Here is a 22,198-nt window from a genome sequence, read left to right on the forward strand (position 1 = left end):
ACGCACACTCTCCAGGCTCCCCCAACCCTGAGTCAGAATCTCCATCTTGTACTCCAAATAAAGATTTAAAAAAAAAAAAAAAAAGAATCTTCAGTTTGTTAAGATCTCCAGGTGATTCATAAACACCTTAAAGTCTGAGACACACTCGTCTAATTAGAATCACCTGGGTAGCTTTTTCAAACTATAGGTCCAGGCAGAATAATTAAAGTCAATCTCTGAGAGTGGGCCCAGGCGTGTTATACTCACCAAGGCCCCCAAATGATTCTGACGTGCAGTCTGGGTTAGAACCACTGATCTAATTTTTCCCTTCCTGGCCTGCTCTCTCTGGGTTTATATTGCTGATGCTCTTAGAAACCCATCTCCAAAGAGGTGTGCAGATCTCAGAGAGCAAGAAGGTGTGTAGCTAGAGTAACCATCTGTTTATCTGGGATCAGTGCCCCCTTTCACTTTCAGAAGTATCGTGGTTTAGAAGATAAATTATATGTTCTCCCAGCACAGTGCAAAAGGGCTCTGGGCTTTATATTTCTGGATTATAAAGTCAAAATAAGAACAGCTAGGACAAAACACCAGATGGCCTTTGGTTTGACAGATGAATCCACTGTAGGGTGACTTCTGGTGCTTAGATATTAGTTTTTAAGGTGTTCTATGTACAGCTTATCAGAAATACATACATAAATTCCCTCAATTTGTAAGGAGGGTTAGAGAAAATCAGTCTCCTTCCAGGGGCTGGATGGGGTGGAGCACGGTTACAATCTGCAATTAAAGTTCCAAAGCCAACTGCTGATTAGCAGGGAACTGATTATCAGCCTGTGATTACCCCAGGCCTTAGCAAAACTTCTCCTTCCTTTTCCTTTTGGATCTTTTATTGTTTATTAGCTATTCCACCCTCAGGCTCCAAGGGGCAAGGAAAGAAGGTGAAGAAAAAGTGAATTTAGCAGTCCTGCTAATAAGCTTGGTGGGAAAGAAAATGGAAATAACTGGACTGTTTCTGGTTACCTGTGAATTTAAATTCTTTTGGATCATCCCTTTTTCCAAATTATTTCCAGCTGGTGTGAGGGCTCATTGAAGGCCTACTGATTGCCAGTAAAATTAAAGTAATCTTGTATTTTGAAAACTATGTAATCTCCCAGAAATAGGCCTTGGAAGCTTTCCTTCCTAATTTACCAAGGACACAGGGTGAGGGCAAGGCAAGCACCTCTGCATCTCATCAGAGCCCTCCCCACCCCCTCCTCCCCTCACCACCAATTCTTAGGTGCACATGAATAGAATTTTTTAAAAAGTACTTTCTGATGTAGATAAGAAATTATTTTACATCAGCTTAAGACAAATAGCATAATCACTGTTAGACAAAAGGACCCAAATGGAAAATCTACACTCAGGAGTAGAGACTTATGTGCATATAGATTGTATCACAAGTTTTCCTAGTTGCATCACTAGGATAGTTATGACTACTTCCACAAGGCAACCACAGTATAAATGTTTAAAACATGTTCTGTTCACATGTGTCTAAAATGTCTGGAAAAGAAACTATCCATGTGCAAAGTAGAAGAGCCAGATGCTGATAAGCTAGTTAAAGGGAACTCTTGTTAAATAACAGCAATAAGGGAGTATTCTTGTTAAATAACTTGTTAGGGTGGGTAAAACATCCAAAAATACCTGTTGAATTAGAATAAGATTATCAATGGAATCTCTATAGACCAGAGAGGTACTTTTATGGGCTTCTGAGTGCAAGTGGGAGTGTGTGGGGGGGGAATCTGTTCTCTGCTTTCTGGGCTCTAAGTCAGAACAAGCTAAAAAGGTGGAAGAGGGGCTTCCCTGGTGGCGCAGTGGTTAAGCATCCGCCTGCCAATGTAGGGGACACGGGTTTGAGCCCCGGTCCGGGAAGATGCCACATGCCGCGGAGCAACTAAGCCCGTGCGCCACAACTACTGAGCCTGCGCTCTAGAGCCCGTGAGCCACAACCACTGAGCCCGCGTTCCTAGATCCCGTGCTCCACAACAGGAGAAGTCACCGCAATAAGAAGCCCGCGCGCCACAATGAAGAGTAGCCCCCGCTCGCCGCAACTAGAGAAAGCCCACGGCGCAGCAACGAAGACCCAGTGCAGCCAAATATAAGTTAATTAATTAATTTTAAAAAATAATAAAAAGGTGGAAGAGGTCTCTGTAGCTAAGAAAGCACCACAAGCTGGTTTTGCCCTGCCAGGCCCTGGACCAATAATAATATTAGCAGCTTGAGCAGAAGGCCTTATCTTTGATCTCTGTTAACAGTTAACCGCAGGCTTTTCCTTCCAGAGCTCTTGGAAGGCAGAAGCAGATGGTCCTGGAAAGCAGTGCTGGAAGGAGGCCCCCCAGTGGTTAAACTTAGATGCCTAGGGACAGTTCAGCAGTAATTGAGACAGGTGGGCCTGTTGAGAGATGCTGCTTCCTTTTCCTTAGGGGTTTAGATGCCTTTTAAAATCTTACTCTAAATTATATCTTGACTGAAATATATTACACAGTACGGCTTAAGATGATGAGTCAGTGATGTCTGGTCTTTGCACAAGGAGTTCTATTTTAATCTAAAATTTTTAGCTAGATCATAAGCTAAATATTCTGAGGCCCACCTAGCTAGGTCCGGCAAAACCCTCACTTAGGATGACAAAGGGAAGGAATATCAGCAATCAGAAGAGCCCTATCAAAGAAGGGATTTCCCAACCATTCAAAGTGGCAAACTTTTTAAACCAAAAGGATGGGAAATACACAGCAATGGCGACTATAACCAGCATTACTTATGGTTTTTTTGAAGTATATACTTACCACACAACCTTCTAGCAGCAGACCTGTGGTGGTTTTCAACTTCAAAGTAAACCTTAAAAAAAGTGGTACCACTTGGCCTTTGGGGACCACCTCAGAGAGAGACTCATATGTGTATAGGGTATTTTTACATGTGTCTAATGGCCTGGACATCATACTTCTGCAATTAGTGCAAAGGTAAATAAAAATAAGCAAACATCATAACCACTTACCCCGTGCAAATAGGGAAAGGAATGTTGAGGAAAAAATAGCCTCGAATCAGAGTGAGTCACAGTTGGTGAGGCCAGGAATATCATTCCTCACCCTGTACGTAGCTCTGGACTTTCAGGCCCTTGCTTTAATCTCACTTCCCAACATGAGATGTAGAAGAGTTTTATACGGAAAGACAGTGTTAGCCTCCAATTCTTGCATGATTTGGTACTATCTTGGGTGAAATGCACTCAGTAACAAATTATGTTGGCAGACCATGGCACATCCCTGCATGGAGAGCCTGGGATCCTGAGAAGGAAAGGCCAAAGTCTCGATGCTGCTTTCGTGCTCTGCCCCTTCACACTCTCAGTGACCCTGACAACAGAGGGCTCCCAGGCCTCTCCTTCCCCATCTGGGGTAATTTTACTCCAGATAGATCCACAGGTTACAGAGTCAGGAGTAAAGTTCTATGGTACCATTTTCATCAAGTTCTTTGAGACCCTCCAAAGAAAGATACCATTAAAAACAAAAAACAAAACCACTAAATTACTTACAAAGAAAGATAACCCTCCCTGGTATCTTATTCCATCCAGGGTACAACTTTGGCAAATTATACCTGAAAATTCTGGGCAACTGTACACTGAGAAGCAGTGAGTTTTTCTTTGTTCTCTACTTCTCCACAAAAGAAGCGTTGCAGATGGAACCAATGGTTTCATCTCAAGGAACCATTTCCTCAAGGACTCTGCTTCAAAACCCAGGCTGAACTAGAGACCAAGGCAGGGAGGGGCAGCTAGCAGTGTAGATGGAAGTGCCCAACATTATAATGGGTACTTTCTGGTATTAAATAATGTTGCCTCGAGCTTTAACAAATACGGGGGTGAGGATATGGTTGTGCTGTTGCTTTTCTAAGTGAGTTTTTAATTAGCTCTGTGCTGACAACTTGAGGGGGCTCTGCCATACACAGGCCAGCCCAGCTGTGTCAGTGTCCTCCCTTCACTTTAAATTCAGACCAGCCACGGCCCCTCCTCTCACAGTGGGCCATGCAGCAACCTCAGAGAGGAAGCCCAGGGTAGCATCTATAGTGGCACCTCACGGACATGGTCCAACCCAGAGTTTTCCGAACACTTGGGAACCCATCATTTACATGAGTATAGACAAGGCTCTGAAGAGTTTGACCCGCTTGACTCTAACTCAAAATTTCCTTAACTGGTGTATACAAGGTGCCTCTCTTGAGGTTACCACAATCAACAAACTGCAGAACAGTCAAGAGAGGCAAGTGGTTTCGGAAATGCTGGTCTAAACTCATAGGTGCTTGAGAGCAATTTTTCTGTTTCAAACACAGCAATAAATGAGTTAAATCTGCTTAGAGTCACTCACAGTTTGTCCTTGATAGCTGGAGCTATCAATTCACCTCTCTAGAAAGTAAAATCACCCCCACTAAAGCTCCTTAAGTTTTCCAAGAGCAGTAAGACACACACTGCTGAGAGCACAGCTCCATTCAGGTACCTGGGGCTCCTGGTCATGACCACTGGGATCCCTCTCATAGCTTTCTGCATACAGTCTGATGGTGGCCCGCACACCACTGGAGGAACTGAGCCGGAAGATGAGCCGAGATGCATCTGAGAAAATGATCCTCAGGCCCTAAGAGCAAGAATATCAAAGGATGGATCAGTGAACAAATGAATACACAGCTAAAAATGATGAATACTGACCTTAGAGATTAGCGTATTCTTATCATCCAAAGATGCTTGGCTTTGTGACAATTTATAATTGGCTCTCTACACTCACCAAACAGGACAGTGAGGTAAACCTAGAAGCTACTTAAGGTTATCTATTTGTCTCTATTCTATTTCTGTTGCCTTCTGGTTCATGTTGGGGGAGGGTTAAGAGCAAAACTATGAACAGATGCTCAAGTTCCCTTGGTCTGGTGATGTGGAAATCAGAAAGTGGTAAAGGTAACAAGGATGGGGTGATATTTAATAAATGTCCCTGGGGTAATACCTAGAAATAAACCTACATAAGGAGACAAAAGACCTCTATGCAGAAAACTGTAAGACATTGATGAAAGAAATGAAAGATGATACAAACAGATGGAGAGATATACTATGCTCTTGGATTGGAAGAATCAACTTGTGAAAATGACTATACTACCCAAAGCAATCTACAGATTCAATGCAACCCCTATCAAGCTACCGCTGGCATTTTTCACAGAACTAGAACAAAAAATTTCACAATTTGTATGGAAACACAAAAGACCCCGAATAGCCAAAGCAATCTTGAGAAAGAAAAACGGAGCTGGAGGAATCAGGCTCCCTGACTTCAGACTATACTACAAAGCTACAGTAATCAAGACAGTATGGTACTGGCACAAAAACAGAAATATAGATCAACGGAACAGGATAGAAAGCCCAGAGATAAACCCACACACATATGGTCACCTTATCTTTGATAAAGGAGGGAAGGATATACAGTGGAGAAAAGACAGCCTCTTCAATAAGTGGTGCTGGGAAAACTGGACAGCTACATGTAAAAGTATGAAATTAGAACAATCCCTAACACCACACACAAGAATAAACTCAAAATGGGTTAAAGACCTAAATGTAAGGCCAGACACTATCAAACTCTTAGAGGAAAACATAGGCAGAACACTCTATGGCATAAATCACAGCAGGATCCTTTTGGACCCATCTCCTAGAGAAATGCAAATAAAAACAAAAAAAAACAAATGGGACCTAATGAAACTTAAAAGCTTTTGCACAGCAAAGGATACCATAAACAAGACCAAAAGACAACCCTCAGAACGAGAGAAAATATTTGCAAATGAAGCAACTGACAAAGGATTCATATCCAAAATTTAGAAGCCACACATGCAGCTCAATACCAAAAAACAGACAACCCAATCCAAAAATGGCCAGCAGAACTAAATAGACATTTCTCCAAAGAAGAGACACAGATTGCCAACAAACACATGAGAGAAATGCTCAACATCATTAATCATTAGAGAAATGCAAATCAAAACGACAATGAGATATCATCTCACACCGGTCAGAATGGCCATCATCAAAAACTCTAGAAACAATAAATGCTGGAGACCTAAAAAACTAAAAATAGAACTACTATATGACCCAGCAATCCCACTACTGGGCATATACCCTGAGAAAACCATAATTCAAAAAGAGTCACGTACCACAATGTTCATTGCAGCACTCTTTACGATAGCCAGGACATGGCAGCAACCTAAGTGTCCATCGACAGACGAATGGATAAAGAAGATGTGGCACATGTTCTGATAAACCTAGGGGCAGGGTAGGAATAAAGACGCAGACGTAGAGAATGGACTTGAGGACTCGGGGAGGGAGAAGGGTAAGCTGGGAGGAAGTGAGAGAGTGGCATGGACATATATACACTACCAAATGTAAAATAGAAAGCTAGTGGGAAGCAGCAGCATAGCACAGGGAGATCAGCTCGGTGCTTTCCAACCACCTAGAGGGGTGCGATAGGGAGGGTGGGAGGGATATGTAAGAGGGAAGGGATATGGGGATATACATGTGCATATAGCTGATTCACTTTGTTATACAGCAGAAAGTAACACAACATTGTAAAGCAATTATACTCCAATAAAGATGTTTAAAAAATAAATAAAATAAATGTCCCTGGGGCCAAAGTTTGTCCCTTATGAACCTGCTGGATGCAGTCAGGTAGGCAATTTATCTATTACAGTATGACAAATTACCCATGTTAAAGCTACCCCCACGTGATGTTAGACTTTGCTTTAAGTTCCTCTCTGTTTCTGTCCTGATTCCCACATTCCTCTGGTAGCCATGGAAGCCTACAATGAAATGCTCAGGGCTGGAGCATCTGCCGGGTTCTGAGGGTTTCTGTGTACGTCCTCATCCTCTTGGTTCTCTCCTTCCTTCCTACTGGTAAGACCTGGCCACCGGGGTGGGGTCGGGGCAGAGCTGTGGAAGCACCTCACACTGCTGCCCAGGATTTGATTTTTGGCTCGGAACATCACTATTCTCTATGCATCTCTTCTCATTAGTGGCAGCGAAATTTTAAAAAGTATGACTGTAAGATCATGTTGTGACTTCTGTTGAAGGAAACTGGTTTTCTTAAGGCAACTGTTAAAGTTATTGTTATAAATAAGCATACGGGAAGGGGCCAGAAGAAAGAGAGCCGGGAACAAAATAATATGTCTGGTCACTTGTTACTTCTGAAAAAGTAGAAGTCTCAGGCAACTTTGATACCAGTCATTTTCCCTAAGAAATTTATCCTGGAAACGTCTCTGGCCTCAAATCCTGCTTGTTAACAATAGCATTATTTAAAATATTCATACATGCCACGTGAACTTGATCGCTAATCTCTTACCCCCTCCCCCATCTGGTGATATCTGCTGGGAAACACTACGATTCCATCTGTGTGGTTTTCTGCTTTTTAAGTTGTGTAGACATAGTTTGTTCCAATCCCCAAACAAAAAGCTTAGTCTCTTTTGGAGTGTTCAATGTCTGCCACAATTTGTGTAATAAAAAGGAGCCATGTCCTTTCCTGGCAGCCCATCACTCTGTGACACTAGCTATGCAAACAGGTTGATTTTGTCTGGGATTCATTCATTAGGCACACATTTTACAGCAACCCTTAGGGATCTGGTATGGGGCTAAGCCCTGGGTATATGAAGATAAAGACAGTATTTGCTCTCCATAAGCCTGAAATATTCTATCACAGTGAGAAAAATTATTTTCTTAACCACCTTATGCTGCTGGAGAAGTGAATAGTTAGGAAATTCCCAATAGAGCAAACAAACCAATTCCCTGCTATCCAGAAAGTATGGTATACCAAATTCTGTTCAGACTGACAATGAAGCCCCAAAGGTTGGTTCCACCATTGTATTCACAGCCATGTTTTTACAGACTTTAAGGCCGAAGCCCTAAAGCACCTGTTGTTGCAGATACTAAATCACTTGAAGCCACCTCTTCTGAGAACTTCCCAGACTTAACCCTTTAAAGTAGCTCCATTACACGATTAACTTCCCAGATTAGTTTATGGCCAGTGGGGGGTACTTAAGAATTCAGGCCATGATAAACCCTCAACATGTATTATATGCTCACAGCTAAGCCCCTTTTACAGTGAAATCATGTGTTGTTTTGTTTTGTTTTTTCACTAAGTGTAGCCATATCTTTGGCTGTACTCATGGAAGGTTGGTTAGAATCCGTATCGGGTAGCCTGGAATAGATTTTGCACTTGAAAAGATGATAAGGGAGTGAATAGCACACATCAGCCTGCTGGAAATAATCCAGTGTCTTCTCTCTTTCCTAAGGAACCATGAGATCTTAATAGAGAATCCATGTTGCTTTGTGAGACCTCCCAGTGAAGAGCATAACAATTCTCCTTCTCCACATGGAACAAAATATGTTTAGACCCAGCCCAGCTCTCTGCTGCAACAACCCTAGTTCCATGTCTGCTGAGCGTCACTTGGATGTGTGAATAGTTGTACTGGATTGCTTTGGGGTCTGCATGTTGTTCCAGTGAGCTTAATGAATTTGTAACCTCAACAGGAACCATGTTCTCTCCAGCATGTATCATCACCTGCTATCAACTAAATAATAAGGCCAAAGTAACCACTGACCAAGACTTGCCAAGTTTCAAAATGTTCCATAATTCCAACAAAAGAATACCAATAATATACTTGACTTTAGAAAATATTTTAGGTTAAACCAGGGGCTGGCAATATAGTTTGTCAGTCAAATTTGACCTGCCACCTGTAAAATCAGGTTTTACTGGAACACAGACATGCCCGTTCACTTCTGTGTTGTCTGTGGCTGCTTTTGTGTTACAACCGCAGCACTGAATTGTTAGGACATAGATCGTCTGGCCCACAAGGGCTAAAATATTTACTATCTGGCCCTTTACAGAAAATGTTTGCTGACCCCTGGTAAAAGCTATTCCATTATCCACAACATGGAACACTTACCCTTCAACTCTACCCCAGAAAATGAAAAATATAACCATATGCCTATGGAAATCCCAGTAGAGAGAAACTATGAAGACTGTTATAAGGGTGTCCCCCAGGCACTGCACCTTCCAGTCATAGGTTCATCTGGACATATATTTGGCCCAAATCAACTTACTTCTGATCACCTACGCATGACAGAAATAGATTTATTAAATCGCATTTTAGTTTTATATCCTCACTTTTATTGCAGGGTCTGCAAGGCACTGTTATAAAATCCATTTTTTGCAGTCACTATAGGAGACTGTATGAAGCTCCACATTAGACATCTCCTCACGAGCCAAGTTGTTAGGAAAGCCTTTCCTTCCCTGAGGAACTGGTATTTTTTTTTCTTTCTGACAACAAGAACTTTATAACTAACCATAGTTTCCTTTTTAATATGGCTGCCAGGACACTTAATGCCAAATTTGAGGTTCAGCCCAAGTGGATCCTTATGACTTGCATAATTTAAAATTTTTCTTCTTCTGTTCTTGACTCTCTACTCTTATTTATATTTTCCCTAGTCTTGATTTCTGTTTCTTATTTATATTCTAACAACTTCATTATGTGTGTTTGCTGCCACAAATCCTCTTGAGGAAACAAGGCCCAGTGCAAATGAATAAAATAAGTTCCCTTTACACTCTTAACCCTAAAGTGTTGGAATCACTGAATTATGTCGTTGGGTCCTTCATTAGCTGATAAGCTCTGGGAGGGAAAACCCTTACGTTCCTTGTTCACTGTTTATTGATACAGCCTAGGACAAGCCTGGTACACAGTAGGCCCTCCATAGACACTTGTTGAATGAATGTCATTACATGTCCAACAGCTGGTGTGAGCATCACTGGAAGGCCTCCTTCCACATGTAACAAGGCCAAATGGAAACACACTCATATTCTTCACTAATGAACTGGGGCTACATATTCACCTTGAAGGGTAACTGTGAAAGATACTATGTCTACTCATCCTTCATTTTTAGGGCAAGGGTCGGTTTTAGCTAAAAACAGTGGAGTTGAACCATGGTTAAGTTCCTGTTCCCCAGCTGTGTGATCTTGGACAAATCATTAGCTAGCCTATTAATTGCAAAATTTACTGCATATTGAAATCAGCTAGGGGTCTTTAAAAAAATAGTGGTACCTGGCTCTCACTCCAGACATTGTGATCTAATTTGTATGGGGTGTGACTCGGGTACTGGGTTTGTGAAAGCTCTCCAGGTGATTCTAATGTGTAGCCAAATGTGCACAGCACTGTCGTAGCCTTTTTTTTCTAGGTCACCTCCCTCATGTACTGAGTGACTGACTATACCACATGTCAGTCTTAAGGAAGATGCCTTTAAGAGCTGAGGTTTCTTGCATATACTACCATCAGACTGGGATCTTAGGAGGCCATAACACAGGGGCCTAATAAAACATCAGGTTGCTGCTGAGTCCTGAAAGCCTCCTCCTAGTGCCTTGTCAGCAGCAGAACCACTAGAAGCATCTCCTCTTGAGCATCTGACATTAATTGTTTCTAGCACAATCTCCTAAGGAATTCCTGAAGCAACAGTGAAGGAATCCATGATACCGCCATAACCATAGCAGATATAGGAGCGGGAATTTCCAGGATGACACAACAGCCCCAAGCTCAAAGAAGGGATGAAGATGCCCTCCTCCATTAGAAGATAATGTTAAGTATGGGGTGGGGTTCACAAAGGGCACTGCACTTCCAGCCCAGGGGAAACCCTTTGAGTGGCCATAGTTGTATGCCTCAGTGACCAGGGTGGGGTTTTGCCCACCTTAGCTCTGTCCCAATGAGAAAGAATTGTTAAAGAACTGCTCCACACAAAAATCCTGCAATCTGCTTCCAGTTATCTCTGTAGCATTTCTTTTCCTCCCCAGATTTGCCCCCTCTTTGGTTTGCCGTTTGTGGAGTTTGGAAACAATATAGGAATAACTAGAGAACTGGGCTAAAATTCTGGCTTGGCTTGTTAGCTGGCGGTCTTGAGTTAAGTCATTTAAGCTCTCTAAGCCTTAGTTTCCTAAAAAGCGGATGAAAAATAATACACCCTGGCTTACTGGATTGTTGTGAGCATCAGATCAGAAAATGTATGTGAAAAGTGCTTTGAAAATTATAAATCACTATATAAATAGAATTATTTTTCTTATGTTAAAGCTTTTAGTGAAAATGGTACTATGCTCTAACTTGTCTAACTTTCCAGATTTTGCAAAAGATTGCTATATAAAGCCTAAATGGCGATGGTTTGTGGTGCAATGCTACATATATATTTTTAAATTAGGCAGAATTAAGATTAATTTTATTTTTAAAACTTTGCCATGTCCTCTGAAATCACTACTAAACACAAAGATCTGTTACCATTTATCTTCTCCATATCTCCCACTGAACTGGCTTCCTGGCAATAAAATTCTCCTTCCTGGCTGGTCAATTTACAATCTTCAGGTCTTGAAAGGAGGACCTTAGGGTCATCCAGGCCATCTCCTCCTTTTACTGAAAAGAACAGGGAAGTCAGAAAACCTGCTCAAGGTAACACAACCAGTAAATGGAGAAGCCAGGGTTTCAGCCTACGTCTTCTCACTGCAGGCTTATAATTTTAGGTTGAACCATATGAAACCTCTGATAGCCATACATTGCTTCTCATGTGAAATATTTGAACAATATCTCATATGTTTTGTATGGTCCTGCTAACTGGCACAGAGCCTTTTGTAGAGTAGGTATCTGATAAACGTTTGATAAATGAATCTTGGGTTGTTTTTTTTCTTCTTTTTTTTTTTTAAGCCCTTGTGTAAATCAACGCAGGGAAATCTGCAAGTTGCTAAGTACAAGCAGAGCTGCCAGATGTGAGTTTGGAGACTATAGGACATGTTGCAGCCAGGCGGGGAAGGAGGAACTGTACATTACCAACAGTTATTTGGCAGCATCTGACCTAGTTGAATACCGACTTAGGAAGAGTTCCAGGGGAAAACAGCATATGGCCCTGAAATCTGGTACAATGTCGCATATACAGTCAGTTGGCCACCACAGGCATATGAACCTGGAGACAGGACAGGCTTGGAAGAGAGAGACTGTGAGATTAACTCAGATGTTATCTCCCACAGGAAATCCCAACGATTTATCTGGAACACTTCAAGGTGAAAATATCGCTGTGTAACATCTGAACCATATTTTGTAGAAGAAAGCATGCAGCTTATAAAGCAGAAGATTTGGATTGGACAGACATTTCTTGCCACGAAAAAAATCACCTAGAATTACCCCATTTTTCTTTGTTTAAGTCACAGAGTTAGCTGTGAGCATGAGTTCACAAGTGGCTGAGCTGGGCAGCTGCTAGTCCATACCATGCCCTCATATAAATGACAAGCAATGCCCTCTCTGGGTGGACAAATGACAGAAGAGCATCTTTCCTCTTGGCTGGTCTGGATTTCAGCTTCTGCTCCAGCATTAGGCCCGTGCCTTTGTGCAGTGCACTGACTACACAGCCATACCCAGCTGCCCTACCCTTGGGAGCAATTCTCATCTAGCCTTTTTTACAACCAACCAGCACTCTTGGGAGCCAACAATTGCAAATAATTATCTGGGGAAATCAAGGTCAAATGGCTTCTTAAGTGCACTTTTACAACACACATCCAGCAAAAACCACATTAGGTGATGAGAAGTGAAGTGTGAAGTGAAGACATAAACTAGTCCTCATCCGGATTCCAACTATCAAGTCTGGAACAGTGGAACTAGGTCACACATGTTCCATTTCCCTGTGTCTTTGGCCAAAATGACCAAAATGGCTGCTGATGCCTGTTCACTCAACACCAGGCCCGGTTCTGGGATATTTTGGATTCAGACATACTTTACCCAGACAACAGGGGTAGTTTCCTCCCTCAGTTCCTGTGATAGTTTGCAGCTTTTTCCTTTAATATTTATGTTTCCTGGTGATGGTTGCCCTCCTGACTACACACAGACATTAGTATTTCAGTAGGAAGTAACTGGGATGCCATTCCAGAATGCTTAGATTCTTACCACACATCTTAGCAGGATTCTACTACCAACATTTTAGAAGATAGCCCTAAAGCAATCAATTATGTCAGGAGAAATTCATTATAACAAAACTCCAACAAATCAGAAGCAGGGGAGTCAGAACTTCCCAACTAACCAAAAACAGTGTCTCCCTCTCTCTGTTTCCAAATCAGCCAACAGGTCATTACAAAGCACTGAAAATATGTTTGGTCCTTGGAAGGCAAATAGGCAAAATCATAGGAAATGTAGCCATTAGGAAAAAAATTTTTAATCCATAGTTTTCAAGGTATCCTACTAAGAGGCCCAATTGTCTCTATTTCCCACAACTACAGTGTTGTAGAGTGAGCACTGGAGTTGAGAATCATAATCACAGCTATTGTAACATCCCATGGGGAATGTGATTGCCCATAGGAAACCCAGCTCTTTCTCTGGAAAGCTAAACAACTGTATAAGTACATATGATGGAAGAAAAGCATGTAGTCTGATAAGACAGTTTTGCCGGAGCCAGCTTCCAACCACTCTTCAGGACCCAGCTTAAGTATCATCTCCTCATGGAGAGCTTTCCAGAGCCCTAGTCTAGGTTTGTTCCTTCTGCTATGCACTTCCAAATAAGTGATTTCTCTGTAATATTGTTAAACTCTGTAGTCATTACAAGTTTAATGTCAGTCTGCCTTCCCTGCTAGCCTGTCCTGTGTGCTGTTTTATCCTCAATGCCCAGGAAGCTGACTGCATGTGGTAGGTGTTTGGAAAATAGTCATTAAATGGATGCAGACATGAATGAATCAAACTTCTACTACCTTCACCATGTTGTACTAAGGTGGGAAAGGAAGGTGTATTTATTAAGGGAAATTTTTTTGGACATCACAACTTGCAACATAAAAAGGATTTTTTAACCCAGGTTTGATCACAGTATACATTTAACGATTACACCTCACTCCCTAAACATTTCTGTTACGCAACACAGGAGGACTGTTAATAGGTACTAACATTCAGATTTAGCTAAATTCCATAGGTGGGATAACCAGTCTGACTGAAGTGATTTCTTAAATTCTACTTCTAGATGCCCAAAGCACACTCTAGCAAATGGCATATTATAGAACAAGGATTGTTAATATGACAGTCTCTCAGTTGGTTCATTGACTGGAATGTAATAAAAGTTGAAGCTTGAAGTTAAAGGATGACCAGTTAACTCTGAGTAGAGAGCCCCTCTGGGGCCCCAGATTTTCCAGCTGAGACTGTTCAGTTGCCTTCGTGTGAGGCCACCAGAGACGAGGCCTCAGTAAACTTCTCTATATCTATTGACCAGGAGTTGGCAACACCACAGTGTATACTGAAGCGCCACATGTCAGACTGAAATGTGATTTCAAGATTGCCAATTCACTTTCTTTATTATTTCTAAATACCAAAATTAAGAAGTACAGACACCTTCTTGTATATTAAAATAACAACACTAAAAGCAAACTGACTTCAGAATCAGTCTTCAAAGTGTGCTCTTTCTCTGAACTAATTTCAAATGGTTCTTTTTTCCAGGTTAAGGACAACATCAAAATGTTTCCACACAGCCTGCATAACTTGAAGAGGTATTAATAAGCTCAAAGTTAGTCTGACATAATCAAATTGGATTTGGTTTTCCACATCAGCTAACTGGTATGCATTTATTTACATCAGTTTTTTTTTTTTAATATCAGCTGAACTTTTACTTGCAAATGACTTCAGCACTCATAGAATTTAATGATTTTTGATCTTATTAAATAGAAATAAAGGAGTTGGATGAGACATAAAGAGAGACTTGTTTGGTTAAATATTGCTCCTGAAGTATCAAGGTTTCTCATTTCAAAGCTAATTTTCAAAATACAGGTCATAGTTCTGGACTGACGCCCACCCTGGTGGCAATACGCCATCACTCAGTGCTGGTACCATTTGTGAAGTTGTCTTTCTTTCACAGCACCAGCACTGGAGCATCCCTTCTCCCTAAGCCGGGAGAGTCTCATAGTCAGGGCTAGAAGGATGAGATGGGGAGGACAACACTAACAGATGATCTGGGAATCGATAATGTTCCCGGGGAAAGTGATAGTTGAGGGAAGAGAGAGCGCACCAAGCACCATGGAAAGTCTTGATATTTGCACAGTGAATCCATCCTTGAGGAAAGACTGGGCCACCCTTCATGCCTTAAGTAGCTGTCTAACCTTTCCTCATCTCTCCCATCTCTTTTTTTTTTTTTTTTTTTTTCCGGTACGCGGGCCTCTCACTGCTGTGGCCTCTCCCGTTGCGGAGCACAGGCTCCGGACGCGCAGGCTCAGCGGCCATGGCTCACGGGCCCAGCCGCTCCGCGGCATGTGGGATCCTCCCGGACCGGGGCACGAACCCGCGTCCCCTGCATCGGCAGGCGGACTCCCAACCACTGCGCCACCAGGGAAGCCCTCTCCCATCTCTTTATAAGGCATAAATCAAGAACCTCTTAAATTACTCAGCAGTTTCATCCAACTGCTCCCCTACTCTCACAGTAGCTACTGGCTATTTTTCCCACTCGTATTTGAAGAAACCATCATCATTCATTCATGTGACTAGATTTACCAGAAAATAACAAGTGACATATCCTCATGGGACCACAGAAGGACGAGTTGCAATTGTTGAACCAGGCCTCTCAATTGCTATTTCTAAATCAGAGCCTCTCTTGGCTTCTGTTTAATGGAAGGCACACATCAACTTTTCTCCTGGCACCCAAGGTCACAAAAATATCAGACACTTGGAGGCAGCCATGGTAAATTCCATGAGACCCGACAGGCCACAGTGAGGCCAGTGAGGTCCCTGGGAATTCACATCAGGGGATGAGTACTTCAGGGAGTTCCTTCTTGCTCTTTGAATGACCTCCACAGGATCTCACAGGCAGGATAGATTTTGCTGACCATTTCCATAGGAGTGCAGTAGATGGTGGGTGCGGGTGGGAGGGATGGCTTATCACCAGAACAGGATTTTCATTTCATTTTGGATGGAGAAGCATTTCTTCTTTATCTCTAGAGATACATGTAAAACAGCTTTTTTTTTTCCCCACGGTCTGTTTCCTGACTCTGACCTCAAATCAAGGACAAAAAGGGGACAGAGCTCCCTTAAAAAACCTTTTTCTTTCTGAAGCAAAATGTATGTGTGATGGAGGGTGGGGGGCCGTGGGGGGAGGCAGAGAAATGTGAGTTTGAATCAATTCACAGATAGCTCAGAAACTGACGGGGCCTTCCCGTATCTTTGCGTGACACCCTGCAAAGTTGTTGTTGTATGCTCTTCCCCCCTGCTTTGCTTATCATTTATGGTTCATTAAATGCCAAAATCTTTCTTTCCCAAGGATGCTCTTTTAACCTAACTTATTTTAGTTAACCAGTTATTAATGTTTATTAGGTACTAATATACATTATATATTATATTATACATTATACATTATCTGATTGAATTCTCCCAATGGCCGTATGAGTTAGCCACAATTACTATTCCTATTTCCACAGACAGGAGAGAAAGTCACAGGGAGGTTGAGTAACTTGCCTAAGATCACCCAGCCAGGAGGTGGCACAGCTGAAGCTCAAATCCAAGACAATCTGACTTTCAGACTATACACTTAAATGCCACTCACGCCCTTTCCTCAGACTGATATGCAGTCAAGTTAAGGATTCTGATAAGGGGGAAGGAACTGATATTTCTTGAGCATCAAATGAGTACTAGCTACTGTGCCTGGCGGCTTTGTAAGTCTTTCTCCTAAAACCTTCTCCATAAGCCTATATGGTAATTATCAGCATGCCCTCCCCCTCCCCTTCACTGTGTTGAGGTTCAAAGAAGTTAAGTAACATGCCCAAAGTCACAAATCTAGGCAGTGACAAAGTCAGCCTTCAAACCTATGTCTGTCTGACTCCAACATGACAGAACACTGGAGAAACCATAGCAATCAGCTTCTGACAGCAAACAGAGATGTTACATTATTATGTTTCCTTTCAGTTTTGCTAGGTGAAGCATACTTCTGTTTCTCCTTGTGGAGGTTAAGTCTCTTTGTATCTTAATTTTGAAATAACCCATAATATAGTAGACTATTTTTAAATTACAGTATTCTATAATTGAAAAAACATAATGACAAGGGTTGGTCAAAGTGTGCAGAAATTGGAACCCTCATACACTGCCAGTAGGAGTGTAAAATAGTACAATTGTGTTTGGAGACTATCTGGCAGCTTTAAAGGTTAAACATAGAGTTAACCATTTGATCCAGTAATTCCACTCCTAGGTATGTACCCAAGAGAATCGAAAACCTACGTCTACACAAAAACTTACATGAATATTCAGAGCAGCATTATTCATAATAGTAAAAAAGTAGAAACATCTCACATGTCAATCAACTGAGTGGATAAACAAAATGTAGTTTATCTACACAGTGGAATTATTATTCGGCAATAAAAATGAATGGAGTAGTGATATATGGTGTAGCACGGATATACCCTGAAGACACTGTGCTAGGTGAAAGCAGCCAGTCACAAAGGACCACATATTATATGATTCCACTTATGTGAACTGTCCAGAATAGGAAGACCTATAGAGACAGAAAGTAGATCATTGGTTCCCAGGGGTTAGAAGGGAGATGATAGCTAAAGAGTAGATGGTTTATTTGGGGGGAGGTTGATTAAAAAAATGTGCTAAAATTGATTGTGGTAACAATTGCACAATTTTCTCTATGTACTCCAAACCATTGAATGGTACACTTTAAATAGGTGAATGGTATGTTATGTGAATTATATCTCAATAGAGCAGCTATATATTTATATTAAAAAACTGCACCATGAAAAAAACCAATATTATGCATTTGATAGGTTCTCAAGAAATACCTATTGAATGAATACACCGAAGCACTTTATGACTATTTAAAAATAATACTAGTTTATTTAAATTCAAATATGTCTTTTAGGAATGGATAGTTTATTTTGCAACAACATTGCATAAACTATGCCCCAGACTCAACTGTCCCTGGAGGTGAATGCTGGTAATACTGACATCCCACGAGTGCTGAAACATGGTCCTCAGTGGTGAAAGTTTAGCAATGGCCACACCTGTGGAGGAATTTCCCCTCTGTTCCAACAGGACCAACTGTGGTGAAAGAACCATCTGTGGCTTGCTGACAATAGGGATGCCACTGAGTGTTAACTGATCTCCCAAAACCCTCACTGAGCCAAACCCAGACCAGCAAGAATCTCTAGTGTGACTCAGGGCCACCAGCTAATGAAGGTATCACTTGGGTCCTGGAATCCAGGAAGATGAACAACTACCCTTCCTTTGTTACTTGAGAAACTCCCAAGAGCAGGTCCTGGTAGCACTTATCTATTTATGGTCACCTTTGAGGACAGATGAAAGAGTATGGGGAAAATATCAATAAATTCCAGAGTAAAAATAGAAACCAATATTCAGGGTTGAAGGGGAGGAACATAGAATAAATCAAAGTCCAAACGTGAGATCCAGTTGAGGAATTAGCCTGGTGTGAATGATTAAAGAAAAGCCAAGGGAAAAAAAGCACCCAAATGCTGAGTGCATTGAAGAAGAAACAAGGTAGAGTATTAGTAGATTTAACAGCAAAACAAATGAGCTCAACAAACAAGCTCTGCATGAGTTGATATGGTCCAGAACCTACCAATGACTAGACATTCCCTTCAAGGAATAGTTTTCAAGCCTTCCTCATCAGGGAACAAAAAACCTCTCAGGGATACTTTAGAAAGCATGTATTTTACGACTCTTAAATTCTACAGTAACAACAACAAAATAAGTCTTGGATTAGGGAAGTTTGTTCTGAGGACCCTGTGTGAAACAGAAGTGAAAATATGGTACCGAACTGGAATAGATTATCTGAGACATGGAGGCTCAAAGATGCACATGTGCTGTGTGCTGGCTTCACATCTCCAGGGATTCACTGGTATTATTTTGGAGAGAATTCAATCCAGTCTACAAGAAAGCATCCTTGTGCAAAACAAATCACAACTACAAAGTCTTGCGTAAAAGCTAGGAGTTTTTATATATGCTATTTCGTTCTATTTCTAAAACAACTCTGTGAGATAGATGTTTCACAGATGAGGAAGAAACTGTGGCTCAAAGAAATCCAACAACCTTCCCAGCTAATAAGTGGCAGGGATAGGATTCAATTCTGGGTCTTCAAACTTCTTAACCACTATTTTCTCCACTACCCTACACCTTTCCAAAGTAAGACTGTAATGAATTTGTCCAGCCATGGAAGGCCTTCTAGAATGAAAGACTGACATTTTGATAGAGATGAAAGATCACTACAAAACTAAGCAGACCAGAGGGAGAATATCGCCAAGAGTAACAGGAGGGTACTGGGCTTTGGAACATCGGCAAGTCAGGGGACCCTAGGGCAAGGACTATGTATGAAACACTAGTCAAAATAAAAATAGCAATATCTACCGTTACATCTAGTCCTCTAAAGCCTACAGCTTCTGATTTATTTTGTTGGCTGTACTTGGTGAAGCACGTATAAGAAGATAAGAATTTGGGGATTTTAGAATGGAACTTCTCTTAACATTACTCAGAGTGTCTTATTTAGACTATAAATTTTAAAATGTGCTCCCAGAGTGGCCAACATTGCCATAGCCAATAAATAAACAAAATCGAGAAGAAAAATAATGGTAATAGCTTTCAACATGTCTTATACAATTCACAGAGATGAGATCATAATAAAAGTTGTGGTTGATTTTGCCACTTATCTTTCATTTAATATAATTCTCAACCATAAATCTTGCTTTTGGGTTTGTGGGGCAAAATTTCCAATTGTTTCTTCCCCTACCAGGAGTAACAAACCCATCTGGCTAAGCTCCTATCATTGACATAAGGTAATGACATAAGGTAATAAAAGGTGAAACATCCCTGTACCTAGGGGTCCCAAGGAAAGGGATCCCTTGCTCTTGGAAACTTTTCTGAATCTGTCACCAGTCATGGCCACTATATAGAGGGACTGCAGGCTGCAAACATTTCAGAAAGAAATGTTGGGTCTAAATCTATTTGTGGTGTTGGCCCATCAGTTACCAAGTGGAAAGAATACTGGACAGAGAGCCAGGGCCCTGTATTCTAATCCACTCTCTGCCATTAAGTAGGTAGGTAACCTTCACCAGGGGCTTTCCTCTCTCCTGGCCACAGGGCTCTCATCTGTCAAATGAAGGGCTCAGAGTAGATCATCGCTGAAGAGCTCTCCAGTTGTAGGATATTCTGCATCCCCACCGCACACCACCCCTCCTCTGCTTGATAACCTGTTCTGGCGATTTCATAGCAAGTACCTGTTTCTTGGTCACAGTGCCATCCACGGGGTCCACATATTCAAAGCTGTCTGTCTTCGCCACACTGTAGACATGGCTCCCGACAGCAAACTGCTGGCCGATGAAGGACTTGTCTGTGACCAAGGCCTCCAGGTCCCTCATGATGTAATAGGTCGTCTTGGGCTCTAACCCCTCATAATCAAACCTGGTGAGGGAGAAACAGGACACAGGGTAAACACAAATCTAATCAGAGAACCAGCAGCTGGGTGGGCCTCTCAAGGTCATTTAATCATTGGTTTTGTTTAAAGAAGAACAGCACATGGAAGAACATGGAAGAAACATGGAAGAACAGCACAGAGAAGCATCTGCAGCTGGTCTCCCCTCTTCCCCCTGCCAGCCCTCCATTCATTCCTCACACAGCAGCCAGCATCATCTTGTAAACATCAAATCGTGCCAATCCTTTCCTTTAAATCCCTCCAAAAACACCTGTCATGTTGAGAGCAAGAGTCAAAACCCTAACCACAGCCTATAAGGCACTGTGGGATCTGACCTGCCCACGTCCTTGATTTGACTTTGTCCCACTCTCACTCTTGTTCACTATGCCCCAGCCACATGGGCCCCCTCTCCAGTCCTCAGAGACACTTTGCCCTTTCCCTTCGTTAGGCCTTTGCTCTTGCTATCTGTTTCCTTTCCCCGGTGCAATCTTCCCCAGGCCACTCAAATAGCTGACACATTCCCTTCCTTCAGCTTTCAAATTTAGTGTTACCTCTAGAAGGTGACCTTCTCTGACCAGTCATCTAAGGTAGCTTCCCTCTATCTCTCCCCACCTCTTATCAGCCTTTATTTCTTCTTTTGGTAGTTATCCCAATCTGTATTTACTTTGTTTATATATTTGTTTCCTTATTTCTTGTCTTTGCCCCTGAGTACTGTAAGCTCCAGGAGGGCAGAGCTCTTACCTGTTTTGTTCTCTGTTGCTTCTGACAAGTAGTGTTTTTTGTAAGTAATGGAATGAAAGATGGGAGGAAGTGAAGGAAGAAAGGAAGGAGAGAGAGGAATCAAGGCAGGGGAAGAGAGAAGGAGGAAGGGAATTCAATGTACCATAAAACTCTCTTGAAAACTTGGAAGAAATATCACAATTGTTCCATTAAAAAGAAGGTCCCCCTAGCCAAGAACATCAAATATAACAATGGGGCTGGGAGGTGATTAGGGAAAAAAAAAAAGACTAAAAATAACCCTTATCTCATTTGTTGTTGTGGAGTTTAAATATGATAACGCATACCAAGTAGTTGGCACAATGCCCAACACCAGTGCTTAAAACTATTAATTACTTTTATTCTTAGTCACTACCATAAGAAAACTGTAGGGTCTTTCCCGATGTCAGATGGTTTTGACCAAGTCCTTATGGCACACCCAGGGGGCTCTGTTTAATAAGGAAGCCCTAGGTGGGGCAGCTGTGCTCAAGCAGCTGTGTTGGGATCTCTGTAAACAAGAAAGAAGGTGAGTTCTCAGAGTGAACTAAAGAAGGAAGATCTGAAGAGTTGTTACTACTTTTTTCCACCCAAGATCTTTTGTGACTTCAGCAGACAACAGGGTATTAGCCAAAAGGAATGATACCATGGCTAACAATGGGTCCCCTGCACACTTCATCCCCCCTCTCTTCTGTTCTCTCTTACACAAGGTGTGTCCTCCCAGCCTCAGAAACAAACAAAAGGGAACTCTCTCAGAACATTCCTTCTCAGTAGTGTATGTGTTCTAATCCTAGATTCTCTTTAAAGATAACTTTCTGGGGGCTTCCCTGGTGGCGCAGTGGTTAAGAGTCTGCCTGCCAATGCAGGGGACGCGGGTTCGTGCCCCGGTCTGGGAAGATCCCACATGCCGCGGAGCTGCTGGGCCCGTGAGCCATGGCCGCTGAGTCTGCGCGTCCGGACCCTGTGCTCCGCAACGGGAGAGGCCAC

The 22,198-nt window shown here is 42.0% G+C and overlaps 1 protein-coding gene across 2 annotated transcripts in view; it reads right to left on the bottom strand.

Annotated features, from left to right (window-relative positions):
• The window catches only part of PGM5 (phosphoglucomutase 5), a 188,446-nt gene that overhangs the window by 28,726 nt on the left and 137,522 nt on the right, over positions 1–22,198 (bottom strand). The window contains exons 9-10 of one of the 2 annotated variants that reach the window (XM_024126861.3): positions 20,265–20,448; positions 4,488–4,622 (exon numbers count right to left, since the gene is read on the bottom strand). In XM_024126861.3, the coding sequence (XP_023982629.1) occupies positions 4,488–4,622; positions 20,265–20,448 (319 nt within the window). The remainder of the gene's footprint in view (positions 1–4,487; positions 4,623–20,264; positions 20,449–22,198) is intronic. The other variant, XM_055087150.1, reaches the window with a different exon arrangement.

This window comes from Physeter macrocephalus, chromosome 9, assembly GCF_002837175.3.
Source record: "Physeter macrocephalus isolate SW-GA chromosome 9, ASM283717v5, whole genome shotgun sequence".
Taxonomy (NCBI): Eukaryota; Metazoa; Chordata; class Mammalia; order Artiodactyla; family Physeteridae; genus Physeter; species Physeter macrocephalus.